This window comes from Lemur catta, chromosome 14 (genome assembly GCF_020740605.2).
Source record: "Lemur catta isolate mLemCat1 chromosome 14, mLemCat1.pri, whole genome shotgun sequence".
Lineage (NCBI taxonomy): Eukaryota > Metazoa > Chordata > Mammalia > Primates > Lemuridae > Lemur > Lemur catta.
The window spans coordinates 16,063,210-16,075,912 of NC_059141.1; the positions used below are offsets into that span (position 1 = coordinate 16,063,210).

Below are 12,703 nucleotides of genomic sequence, written 5' to 3' on the forward strand. Positions count from 1 at the left end.
GAGTCTGGAAGGCTGAGCCCCCTGAGCTGCTCCCTCACTCTCACTCCCCTCACTCCCTGCTGCACTCTGAGTTCTGGGGGAGGGTGTGGGCGACAGCGGTGTGGGCTCCCTCCCTGCCCAGGCAGCTTGGCAGTGGCTGCAGGGGTCTCCCACCACAGTGCCTGCCAGGCGTCCTTCCCCACAGCCCCAGTTCTGGTGGCCGAGGTAGCAGCTCCCTCCCCTCTCCCCTTCTAGCCTGAAGGTGGTGACAGCTTCCCTCCCACTGTGCAAGTCCCAGGGTGCTTCTGTGCCCCTTGCAGGTTTCTCTTAACCCCACTTGCACCTTATAGATAGTCCCTTTCAACCTTCTGTCACTCACCCCTCTGCAGGCTGCCACCTTGGTTTTCTCAGGTAGATTCTAAAGAGGTCCCAAGTCCCTGCCCTTGAAAAAGCTGGAAAGAACATTAACAGCCTCTCCAACCTGGCCTCCCACACCCTCCAGAATCCTCTGTAGGAGAATAAACTCCCCTTCCACGGAGGACAGGACAGCAAGGGGGCTAGAGAAAATGCCCACCAGAAACCAAGCGCTGGGTCCTCCAAGCGCCCTGGTTCCATCATCCCATGCGCCTCCTCCCTGGGATCCGTCGCCCTGGTGGGGGTGGCATTCCAGCTCACACTGGGGAGGGCCACCTGCAATGAGATTCAGCTGACACCACATGCCCCTTTAACTCCCTCACCTCACACAGGTGCTCCCACTCTAGGGCCAAGTGAGCAAGCTGCTCCTCGGCGTCCCTTTAAAACAGGTTGTACCCGTTCTCACACACACACACACACACACACACACACACACACGGACACACAGATACACATACACATGTACATGCACACTCACAAAGGCTTAACCAACATTTATTTAAAAAACACACGAGGTCCTCACTTCAACCCCAAGCCTCAACAAGGCCAATGGCCCTTCGAGCCACTGTCTCTAAGGACAGCAAATGGCCTACTGTGCCTCCCCTCTGGGAGGGACGGAAGGAGGGAGCAGAGCCAGCATTTCAAAGAATCTTAAAATGGATCAGCAGAAAAGCCCTGTGAGACCCCTTCACCCAGTATTACCCTGCAAGCGTTCCAGCAAACAGGATTCACTGAGACGCTCTATAAAAAACGAAATCCCACAGTCCAGGGAGTTTGGGGAATGCGACTCACCATAGCATCCTCCCTCCGAGAGTCACAACCACGCTGGCGCAACAGGTCTCTGAGAGGTGCCTGCTAGAGGCTGGCTGACCAGCATTTCCCCGAGAGGTGGTAGATGGGTAATAGCTGATAAACAGGTGAGAGACAGGTGATAGAGACAGGTAGACACTGTAGACGGTCATACGGATACACTTCGTAGCTTAACTCCACGGAACACACTTTCTATAACACTACACCAACCACTTTCATTTTATAAATGAAGAAACAGGGACTCAGAGAGGGGTTTGCTCAAGGTCACATAGACGGTAAAAGGCAAAACTGGGACTAGAACTAACGCCTAGGTCTAGGCTCTCTGCAACGGGCGTGGTCCCTTTTTGGTATGTAACTCTAAATTCCAGGATTTCTGGTAGTCAAAGAGATCGGTGCTATTTCCAAATAAACACAAGTGCTTGTCAGTGCATTCAGTGACCTCACCTGGCTTCTCCTCAGGCACGCCCTCTGCTGAGGGAGGTGCCCCCTCCCGCACCCCAGCCTGCCAGGCGCACTGTCAGGGGTGGCAGGGCCCAGGGCAAAAGACAAGGGCTGGCCTGACATGGGACCCTGGCTCTGGAAAGAGCAGGGGCCTGGGTGCTTGGATCCCGCTGAATCAGGGAGGTAGGCTTCCTAACAGGTGCCCCCAAATGGGGACAAGACCTTTCCATGCCGTCCCCAAGGATCAGATTGGAGAAACGAAAGCTGAAGTCTGACCTGTGCCCAGGTGCCGATGCCCAGGTCTGGCACTGGGCCCACAGGGCTCGGCTGCTAGAACCAGAGCTGCCTTCCCTGCCCCACGCCCTTAGCCAAAGCCTGGGCACCCCGATTCCCACATCCCACCCCTGAGCTCCCAGCCACGGCCACCCCTCCCTCACTGCACACTCACAGTATAGATACCCGTTCCCCCCAGCAGCCCCCGGCACCCTCCCACACCACACTGTCACTGTGTATGGCTGTTTAGTGCTCTACACAGGCACACCTGTCTCCCCATTCAGCTCCAAAGCTTCCAGAGGGCAGGGTCAGGCCCTAATCTCTGCTAACTCCCACAGGGACAAGTGGTGGGCTTAGCCCAGTACGTGCAGGAAAGGAAGAGGACCGCCTCACAGTGCCTGGCATGGGACCTGTCACAGAGCCGGCCCAGAGGGTCCTCTGCAGTTTATTAGCAACTCACCACATCCTACAACAACGAAGAATTCATGTTGGGTGTGTAAGGCATCAGGCCAAAGGTCATGGGGAGGAGTGGGCTCAAGGGACCCTGGCAAGCTACACAAGCAGCCAGCTCTTCTGGTCTCAGGTAACCTCAGGTAACTTCAGGTGAGAGTTGAGGGTCACGCCTGGCCCTGAAACTGATTGAATTATAGAATCATAGAGAGGGAAGAGCCTAAGCTGCGTTTTCCTCACTCTCTCCTCCAGCCCTTTAGCATAGAAGAAACGGAACCTGGGGAAGGAAGAGGTTGTGCTTGTACCCAGGCTCCAACAAGGGCACGACTCTGTCCCCAACCCAACACATTTGCAGGAGTGAATCTGGCAAGACACACTTCAGACCCGAAAGCCAATGGGTTGGACACCCCAACCAAAGTTACATAAAATGGGAGACTCAGCCACAAAGACAGACCCCGTTGGCTCAGATCATCAGGACCAGATGCTGCAGACAGGAAGCCATGGGGTTAGGGTTTCATCTCCTGCTCTTCAGGCTGAGATGCCTGCGGGAGCCATTTCTCCTCCTCACTTCCCCTCCCCACCCCACACCTCTGCAGACTGTTGCTCCAGCCCTTTGCAACAAACAGTGATTCCTACTGTGAACCCAGAAACCCAGCACCACGCAGGGGCTCCAGCCCTCTCCCCCCCACTTTCCCCAGGCTCCATCCGTCTCTGAGGCTTCTCTGCTGCTGTGTGGGGGGTAGGGGGACATGACACCAGAGGCCCTTCCCAGTGGCACCATGGCTCATGCTTCCCTCTTTCCCAGGCAGCAGGCCTCTGGGGGAGGAGGCAAGGCAAACACTTCCCCGCAGACAGGGCAGAACAGAGAGAGTCAACATCGTGCAGTCTTTGTATCTGCCCCTGTGGCTGGGACGTGGCTGGGCCTGGGGGCCTGCCAGGCTGGCCTATTGTCTGGCACTGTTTGCCTTTGGGGTGATGGGTGTCCTGGGGTGGGGAGGGAGATGAGAGGCTGGGATGGGGGTGGGGAGCAGGCCACAGCACCAGACCAGGGAGCCAGCCTTGGCACCAAGGCCAGGAGGCTGGTCTGTGAAGCCTCGAGCAAGGGTCACCAGAGCTGAGCGCCTGCCCACCCTCCTGTCTGTAGGCTCGGAGGACCCCGGTGATGGCAGGAACTCCTCACTCCATCAGAACCACCGTCTTCTCTCTCCCAGGCCCCTCCACGCCCAGGTCACTTCTCAGGGCTCTCCACCCTCCCATCCTCACACACACACACACACCCCCACACCACGTCAAAGGAGTGAGGAAGATGAGGAGATGCAGCATGTGCTGCCCGGAGGGTGCAGAGGACCTGCTTCCAGGGGACCCACAGAGCTGGTCTGCACACACATTACAGGCGCTGTGCTTATGCAATCCGGCCTTCCCCAAAACCACAACCTGACTCTTGTGTCTGCCCCTCACACCCCACTCCTCCACGCATACTCAGTGCTGCGTCTGCCCGTATGCACACAACTACCACACACCTGTTCAGCTGTTCAGAGCACTGGCCCCCAGAGCTGCGAGATCCTGAACAAGTCACTTCCTCTTGGACCCACCTCCTCTTCCATCAGATGAGGGGTTGGATTCCTGGATCTCCAGGGGCCCTTCCAAGTGCCCTAACCATAGTATGAGAAACTTACACCCTCCTGGACAACAGGGCAGGCTTTGATATCACAGCAATGAAGCAAGAAGGATGTGTGGCCTTGGCCACAGACAATTTGAGCCACCAGCTACTGCATGGTTCTATTGAGATGTCTATACCACACTTTGTGCATATATCACAACATGAGGTATATACATGTATATTATCACACCTTCAGCTGTGACATACATTTTGGAGAATATCCTGCACTTTGGGGTAGATACACACTTTGAGGTGTGTATATATACATTAGGGCATATAGACATTGGGGCATGTATACACTTTGCATATATCTGCATGCTTCGGATACATCCCTCACCTCGTATACCTAGCACACTTTGTGTAGACTCCACTGCTCAGAGCGTTCTGAGAAGTGTTAATGCTGTTTCCAGAAAGGCTCTGGAGTTAAGAGTACAGACCCCGGGACCACATAAAGCTGGATACAGTACGTTTCCACCCCTCACTGTCAGCCTTGAGCAAATCACCTGCCCTCTGAGACTCAGTTTCTTTACCTGAAAAATGGGGATAACAATAGAACTTACCTCATAGGGTTCTGGGGATGATTAAATGAGACAATGCCTACAACAGATTCACTGCAGCCTCTAGTTCCTGAGAAACACTTAGTAAATGACAGCTTTGTTATTGACTGCACGTTTAAAAGTATTTTGTAATGTATGTGTATTTTTTATTTTTAAAAAAATACATAAAATCAGATGTTCCCAGAATCTTAAAGCTTTTGAAAACTCAGATAACAGACAGGAGGACCATTTAATTCATATTTATTTCACATTTGATCTGTAAACTTTTTTATTTAAAAAAAAATCCACTGTCATTAGCAACATGTGCTGACATTAGTTTTTCCTTAGTGAAATAAGAGCCTTGAATTGTCTCTGTCTAAAACATGTAGAAACGCAGATGTAAACACATGGTCTCCACCTCCTCCCCTGACTCTGGTAGTCCATCAATGACACAATCCCCACCAGAAAAGCAGGGAGGTGGGAAAGACAATGCTTTGATACCTAAGAGCTCTGGGGGCAGGAACCGTACAGTTTGGCAGGCTCATTTGTCTTTCCACGCTGTTTACCTTGGGCAAGTTGTATCAGGTTTGCTTCTTCCACATAATTTCCACTCCTCTGTGTCTAAAAACAGCAGCTAAAAGATTTCCCCATAGTCAGCGCTCTCAGGGAGGAAGGGGCGCACATAGATACACAATAGAAACATACATATTCTTCTTCAAGCAGTGGCCCTGGAGGAAAAGAGGGGGCACCGGAAAGAAATGGTTTTAAAGGGAGTTACTGGGGCAACCGGTGCATCAGAGGATAATGGCTTTATACACAGGGCTGATGCATCTTGATCCATCGTTACACTATTTACATAGGAAAAGGCAATTATGCTGTTAGGCACAGGAAAAAAATGGACAGAAATCTTTTCCCTGTCAGGAAATCTCAAAGCAAGTCACCAGTTGCTGGTGAAAAGGACACAGAGGGACATAACACCAGAAGAGGGCTTGCATTGCAAAGGGGCTTGGCCTGAACCAGACGCAGTGTCTGCCTGGAGTGCGTATCTCAGAAGGCCAAGATTCCAACATCAAAACCAGGACCAACCGACATGGGGGACCCCTGGGTGTACTATCAAAAATAGTGTATATTTACAGTGGGGCGTTGGGGAGGGTGGGCAGGGCTGCCCTAAGCAGTTTTTTGTTTTCTGAGAGTGTGAGGGGGAGGGGGAGTTAGCCAGAGCAGGTAACTCCCATTCATTAACCCTTTGTAAGCCGTGCCCTCTGTAGTCCAGGGCTGGCTCTCAAAAGCTGTGAGGGCTGGACCAGGAGAGAGGGTGAAAACACCTTTAGGAGACAATACTGATTGGGGACGGCCCACCAAGAAGCTAGCTCCAGGTCGGGAGCGGCCATAGCAACAATTGGTTCCAGCCAGAACTTTTCCCTCGTAGGACCAGCAGGTGCACGCAGGAGGCCACAGAGCAACCCCCAAGTCAGGAAACGCGGAGTAGGCAGGCCCTGGGTTTCTGAGTGCTGAGGTCTGCGTAGACGCGCCCCTCCTCGATGCCAGTTGTCCGTGGTCGGCGAGAGTCTACGCGGGGCACGAGCGGAGAGCTCACACGATCCGCTTCCTGTCCCCGCGGCAGAGGATCTTCTTGAAGGCGCGGCGGAAGTCGTGGTTGAAGATGGTGTAGATGACCGGGTTCAGCGAGCTGTTGCAGTAGCCGAACCAGAAGAAGAACTTGAAGAGCGTGCGCGGCACGGAGCAGCCGACGGCCGTGAGCGTGTAGGTGAAGAAGAAGGGGAACCAGCACACCACGAACACGCCGATGACCACGGCCAGCACGAACGTGAAGCGCTTCTCGCGGTTCTGCCGACCGCGCCAGCGCGACGCCTTGGCGCCCCCGCCGCGCTCCTGTCCCGGCCCCGCCGCCGGTGCCCCGGCCCCCGTCGCCCCCGGCCCGCGCCGCGGCAGGCTGTCCCCGGGCTTCACCTGGCTCGCCCGGGCCTTGCCCTTGGCCCGGGGGCCGCGCTCGAGTCCGCGGGGCCCCGGGGGCCGCTCGGCGTGCTCGGACGACGAGCTCTCCTCCAGGTCCAGCGCGTCGGCCTCGCGCGTCCCGGCGGGCGCCGGCTCCCCAGGGGCGCCGTTGAGCTGGGTGGGCAGCGGCTCCGCCTCCGCGCCCCCGAGGCCCGCGCCGCGCCCCGGGCTCAGGCCGTTGGGCCTGCGCTCGGCGCCCCCGGGGGGCGCGGTGGCGGCGTCCGGACCCCGGCGGCTGGGCGGCACGCGGGTGCGACGCTTGGCGATCTGGTAGATGCGCACGTAGACCAGGATCATGATGAGGCAGGGCGCAAAGAAGGAGCCGATGCACGACGAGATGACGTACCACTTCTGGTCGTTGATCTGGCAGCGCGGCTCGGCCGGCTGCTGGCCGCCGCGGCTGCCCTTCTTCTCGATGGAGATGAGCGGCGGGAAGGAGATGACGGCCGAGATGACCCACACGGTGACGATGATGGCCTTGATGCGGCGCGGCGTGCGCTTCAGGTTGTACTCGATGGCCTGCGTGATGGACCAGTAGCGGTCCAGGCTGATAGCGCACAGGTGCACGATGGACGACGTGCAGAAGAGCACGTCGAGCGCCAGGTAGATCTCGCACCACGCTTTGCCAAAGTACCAGTAGCCCATGACCTCGTTGGCCAGCGAGAAAGGGATGACGAGCGTGGCCACCAGAATGTCGGCCGAGGCCAAAGACACTAGGAAAAGGTTTTGGGGCGCCTTGAGCGCGCGGCTCGTGAACACGGCAATGATGACTAGCACGTTGCCGAACACAGTGAACAGCATGAGCAGGCCGGCCAGGCACACCAGCGTCAGCGTCACCTGCAGGGAGTAAGGGGTGGGCTGGGCACCGCCCCCCGGCGCCTCGGTCCCATTCCAGCTCGCATTGCCCGCGTCCGGCTGCAGGGAGCCCATGGGCGCAAAGCTGCCCTCGGCCAGCGGCTGCTCCTGGCGGAACATGAACGCGGACGCCCGCTCGCCCGGGCCTGCTGCCAGCTGCCTTCCGGCCCGGCGCCCGTGGGTCCTCCTCTTCCTCCGGCGCCCCGCTTGCCCCGCCGCGGCTCACATAGGGAGGGGGCCGCGGGGAGGCCGAGCCCAAGCTGGGGGACCGCTAGCGGCCCATGGGCCCGGCTCCAGCGAACAGCACCGGGCCTGCGCTTCGGACGCTCCCGGTGGGCGCCTTCCCGCTCCAAGCTCCTAAGCACAGCCAAGTTTTATTTCTAAGCGGCGGGAGAGAGTAGGGAGAGCCGATGGATAAAGAGCGATTTATTCTTCAAGAAGGGAGAACAAAAATTATCGGTGGCCTGATAACTTGGAAGGGTGACAGGAAATTAAACATATATATGACTCTTGAGCCTGAGCGAAAACAAGAAGTCTTACCGTGTGCGGGGCCCGCCCCTACCCCGGGAGGCAGCCGAGGGGTGCTGGTGCAGGCTCGGGGTCCTACAGTCTGTCTCCTTATATCCCCGAAGCGATTACTGACTCTCTCCTTTCCCCCAGACGCTGCGGTGCGGCGCGGGCCGGGGGGCCCGGGGCCAGGGCGCCGACTCTGCCGCCTCTCGGAGCGCCGCGGGACTTCCAAAGTTGCGCGCCCTGCTGGGGCCGGGGCGCAGCGCGCGGGGCTCGTGGGCGGCGGCGGCGGCGGGTTAAGGGGTGTGGGGGCCGCATGAAGGCGCCCCCGTCCTCAGGCGGGCCGGGGCAGGTGAGCGATCGGCCCTTCAGGAGCGGCGGCCGAGGCAGGGGGTCTCTGGGGCGTTGGCCCAGTGGCCGCTGAGCGCGGCCGGACAGGCGGGGGTCCGAGGACAGCGTGAGTTAGGGCAGGAGCGCAGGGCTTCGGGTACGAAGGCGCTGAAGTGGTGGGGCGGCGGCGCGCCGGCTGCTGCTGCTCCGCTGCGCTCACGGTGGACTCGTTTTATAGCCCCAGGATCAAGCCGGCGTTGCTGAGCAGCCGGCGTCAGCCCCCACGTGGGAAGCCGACCCTCCCCCGCCCCTCGCACCACCCCTCCGCCAGTCTAGCGCCCGCGCCCAGCGCCGGACCCCCGGGAACGTTGCCCTCCCGGCTGTACAGGCCCTTTGGAAAGGCAGGTACCTTGAGCGAGGGGCTTAAAGAGAGAGCCGAGGGACTGGGGAGTTGCCCCTGCTGGAGCTGGCCGTGCAACTCCGGACCCGCCCAACAGAAAGCAGCGGGCGCCCGTGAGTGCCCCTATCGAACTGGGTCCTGGGAGGAAAGGGTGGCGGGGAACCCTAACTGGGAGTAGCAGCCTCCGGTGTGGGTCGCATCCGGAGCAGCTCAGCCCCGGGTCCCGCCGCCTCCGTCCGCAGGTGCTGCTGGCGGCGGGGGCGAGAGGGGTCTGGGGAGGGAGGAAGGCGTGGGTACGTACGAATCGAACCCCTGGGGCGGAATAGGCAGCACCCACGAGGGATCGGGACAGGCCAGAGTTCAGACCTCAGCTTGGGGAAGAAGCGGCCACATGTCCTCCCAGCCGCAGAGCTGTCCGCGAGACGCACGCGTCCCGGGGTCTGGACCGCGCCCCCTTAGACCGGTGGGGAGGGGTCCCGGAGGCAGAGGCCGCGCGCCTCCGCAGAGCGAGTGCGCACTGACACCTGCTGGCCGCTGGTCGTCACGGCTGAGAAGCGACCCGGCGCCTCTTTCTGTTTCTTCGGTCCTCTGCCGACAGCGCCTTCTATCTCAGGACAAGTTTGGGTCTAAGCTCAGGAAAAAAAAAACAACCAGATGTTAAATTTCACTTTGTCATGTTGCAGAAATCTTCCTACAGCAGATACTCTTGTATGTCTACCCTTTGCGGGAGGGGGAATTTGTCTAATAAAGTCACATCAGGAAGGGCTCAGCAGGGACTGCAGCCCAAGACTGGCCTCCCACCCTGGACCTGCACAGCCCACCCTTTCTGCAGATCCGAGAGAGGCCTGGATCCTGCCTCTCTGTTGCCCAGCTCTGGCCTGCTGGGAACCATTATGTTTTTGTAGAGACGCTAAAGTTAAGCTCGCTCCCCACCCACCCCCATTCCGATGCACACACACCATCTTTCAGTAAGGGGAGGGTGCTGGCCAAGGAAGAGATAATATTTTCCATGTTCTCTCTAATAAGAACAACATGGGGGTGGGGTGCATGTCAAGTTTTTCCGTGTGTGCTAGATGTCCTATGATAGATGTTAACAGTCACTAGACTGCTTGTGCTATGCTGTCTCCACTTTTCAAATGAGCAGCAAGCAGTGTAAGGATAAAGTTCAGGAGGGTATGAAATGTCAGAGGACAGAGAGTAGACCTAAAGAAAAGTTGTCATATTTAAGGAACCACTCAATCAGAGTACCTTATGTCTGTCACCTAAGCTGGAATTCCAAGGATTGAGCAGTGCAGCCAGGTGCATTCTCAGGTCTGGCTGGGAGCCAGGGACTGAATTAAGGGCCTTGAGAATCACCTTTGATTCCAGCTGATGTCTACAGCCCCCAGCAGCAATACAATTATTGATGCTGTGCTCTTTTGTAGATAGTCTGGAAGTCTATTCTTTCCAAAGTATTGCACAGATGTCTCATTTGACTTCAGTACTTTTATCTCCTACTCTTTGCCCCTCTGGGATGACCTCCCCTTCCAGGCTCTGAGGAGCCTCTCTAATCCCCCTTTCTGAAGAATCTAAAGAAAGCTGAGAAGACAGAATCTCCTCCCTGTTAGTGGATCATTTCCCACCTTCTACAGAAGTCTCTGCTCAGAGTCTGTTGGCAGGGAGCAGGGATGTTGCCAGAAGGCTCAGTTGGAAATATGGCTACACTCCTTTTCGCAAAGCAACCAGGAGCCCCAGACCTCAAGTATGAATGCTAAGAGAGACAAAAATCAAAGTCCATGGCAATATGGGGTTTGTCATGTTGCTCACAGAACTTGGAGACTGAGTCTTGGGGGACCCTCACTTCCCAGCTCCACATCAGCTTCTAACATACTGCTCTCCTTCCTATCTAATTTCAGAAGCAAAAGGTGAAATAAAAACAAAGGCTACAGTGCTTTCCTTTCTTGAAATTTCTGCTGCTAGACTGTGTTTGACACCTCTTGTCACATTTTCTAAAGGATTCCCAAACAGCTAGCTAGTTTAATTCCTGGATGTGGAGTCTTTTCTCCTAAAATGAAAACAAGTCTTTCAAGGACGAGGAACCCTGAGGCCAATACACAACAATTAATAATAATAACAACTGCAGCCTCTTATTAAGTACCATGAAATGTACATCACATGCAAAGCTATATACAGAGCCCCTTTATATACAGAATTCTTCCCCCATCACCTCCTTATCACCAAGAGTTCTACCTCCTTAGTTTGCCACACATGGTATCTGAGCTTTGAAAAGCTGCCTGGACACCATGAATTTTTGCTAGCAGATTTCATGCTGTGCTAGCTGAGTGAGACAGTGCTGAGCAGAGCGACATCCACGAAGACAATAATTCTCAACCAGGTCTGTATATCAGCATTGCCTGGGAAGATAAAATACACTTACCCGTGCCTTGCCAGGGAAATTATGATTCATCAAGTCCAAGGTGGGATGCAGCATGTGTATTTTAACAGAGCTCTTTGGGAGATGCTGATGTGCACACTCTGCAGAAGACTCGCTAACCAAAGCAATAAATCTCAGCGGTGGGCAGGAAAGATAAGCAGATGACCCAGTGGAGGCAGGAGGGAGTGTCCACATTACCCAGGGACTTTGATGAAGCCAACCGGAGCCAGAAAGGATGGGGCTCAGATTGAAAATCACTGCCCCAGGCCAGCGGGACTGCTAGGACAGTGCCATACCGATCCAGGGAGCTGGGGCAGAGCCAACAGTGGAGAGCCACCATAAATGTGGAGGTGGCTTTGATGGCCTGAGGAAGAGTCACCTCTATGCACACAAATGGGAGTCCATTGTTACTTCTATTATTAATAAAAATAAATACTATTTATTAGCACTGATCATATACCAGGCACAATGACAAGCAGTTTATATACTATATGTTATTTTATATGATTCTCTAAATAATCCTATAATGTAGATTATTATTATCTGCCTTTATAGATGGGGAAAGAAAGGCAAAAGGCTAAGTAAACTGCCCAGCTAATCAGTGGTAGGGTCAGACCCAGACCCTCTGTGTCCTGATTGTAAGCCTGGCGAGCTTTGTCACTCCTTTACTGTGAATCTCTGCCATCTAGCACACTGCCAAAGGGGAACATGCAAGAGGTTCATCAGAAATGAGAGGTGTTGACAAGTTGACAAATCCCCCCTCTCTCCCTGTCCTCCCAGTCCATGCGTGGCTACTAGAGCAGGACAGTTGAGGGCCAGATGTAGTCCTTCCTTCCACGTCTGACACAGCATCAAGCACACTCTACATAAGACAACATTTCCTAACAACCAGCCTGATGGAGAGCAAGCGCTACACTAATGGTTAGGCAGCCCCTGAATCGCTAGCTTCCTCTTGGTGGAAGCAACCTCTCCCTCTCATGGGTGCCATACATATTTTACCATAGCCTGGATGAATTTTTATTGGTCTGGCTTACCTATTCCTTCATATGTTTGTCTAGTAAGGGCAAAGAACTGTCCTTTTCTTCTCCATATTCCCAGAACATCTAAAATGGACTTTTAAGAAGTCATATTTCTGGAACCTACCTCTTGAAGATTCTGATTCAATAGGATGAAGTTGAGGCCTGGCACTTGCATTTTTAACAAATACCTGAGTAATTCAATAGATACCAAAATTTAAGACACAATAGCATGGATACTTGAGAAATGTTTGTGTGACGGATGAATGAGTGAATAAATATGGATTATACTTACAATGATGCTACCCAAGAGGTAAGAGGCCCAGAAGTCAGTGGCTAAAATGGCTAGCATTTCCTTACAAAATCAGGATTTAGTGGAGGTATCTTAAGTAGTTCAGGGATACAGGTGTAGGATTCTCTCATTCTTTCTCTCTCTCTCCGCCCCCCCCCCAAAAAGAACATGTAAGTTGAGAAAGATTTTCTATTTATAACAATCAGCTAGGCAATTTATCAATAAATGAAAGTTTCTAAAGCTAAATAATCTGTTTGTCCTGGGATTATATCTGAAATTCAAGTGTGAGGCAACACCAAAATTTACCT

General features: G+C 54.8%; 1 protein-coding gene across 1 annotated transcript; it reads right to left on the reverse strand.

Moving 5' to 3' along the window:
- Nucleotides 1–4,807: 4,807 nt before the first annotated feature.
- ADRA2A (adrenoceptor alpha 2A) lies at nucleotides 4,808–7,554 on the reverse strand. Its single transcript, XM_045567761.1, has one exon. The coding sequence runs from the start codon at nucleotides 7,552–7,554 to the stop codon at nucleotides 6,157–6,159; it is 1,398 nt and encodes a 465-aa protein (XP_045423717.1). The 3' UTR covers nucleotides 4,808–6,156.
- Nucleotides 7,555–12,703: the final 5,149 nt, after the last annotated feature.

Coding starts and splice junctions, on each gene's coding strand:
- ADRA2A (XM_045567761.1), bottom strand. CDS start 7,554: ATGTTCCGCCAGGAGCAGCCGCTGGCCGAGGGCAGCTTTGCGCCCATG.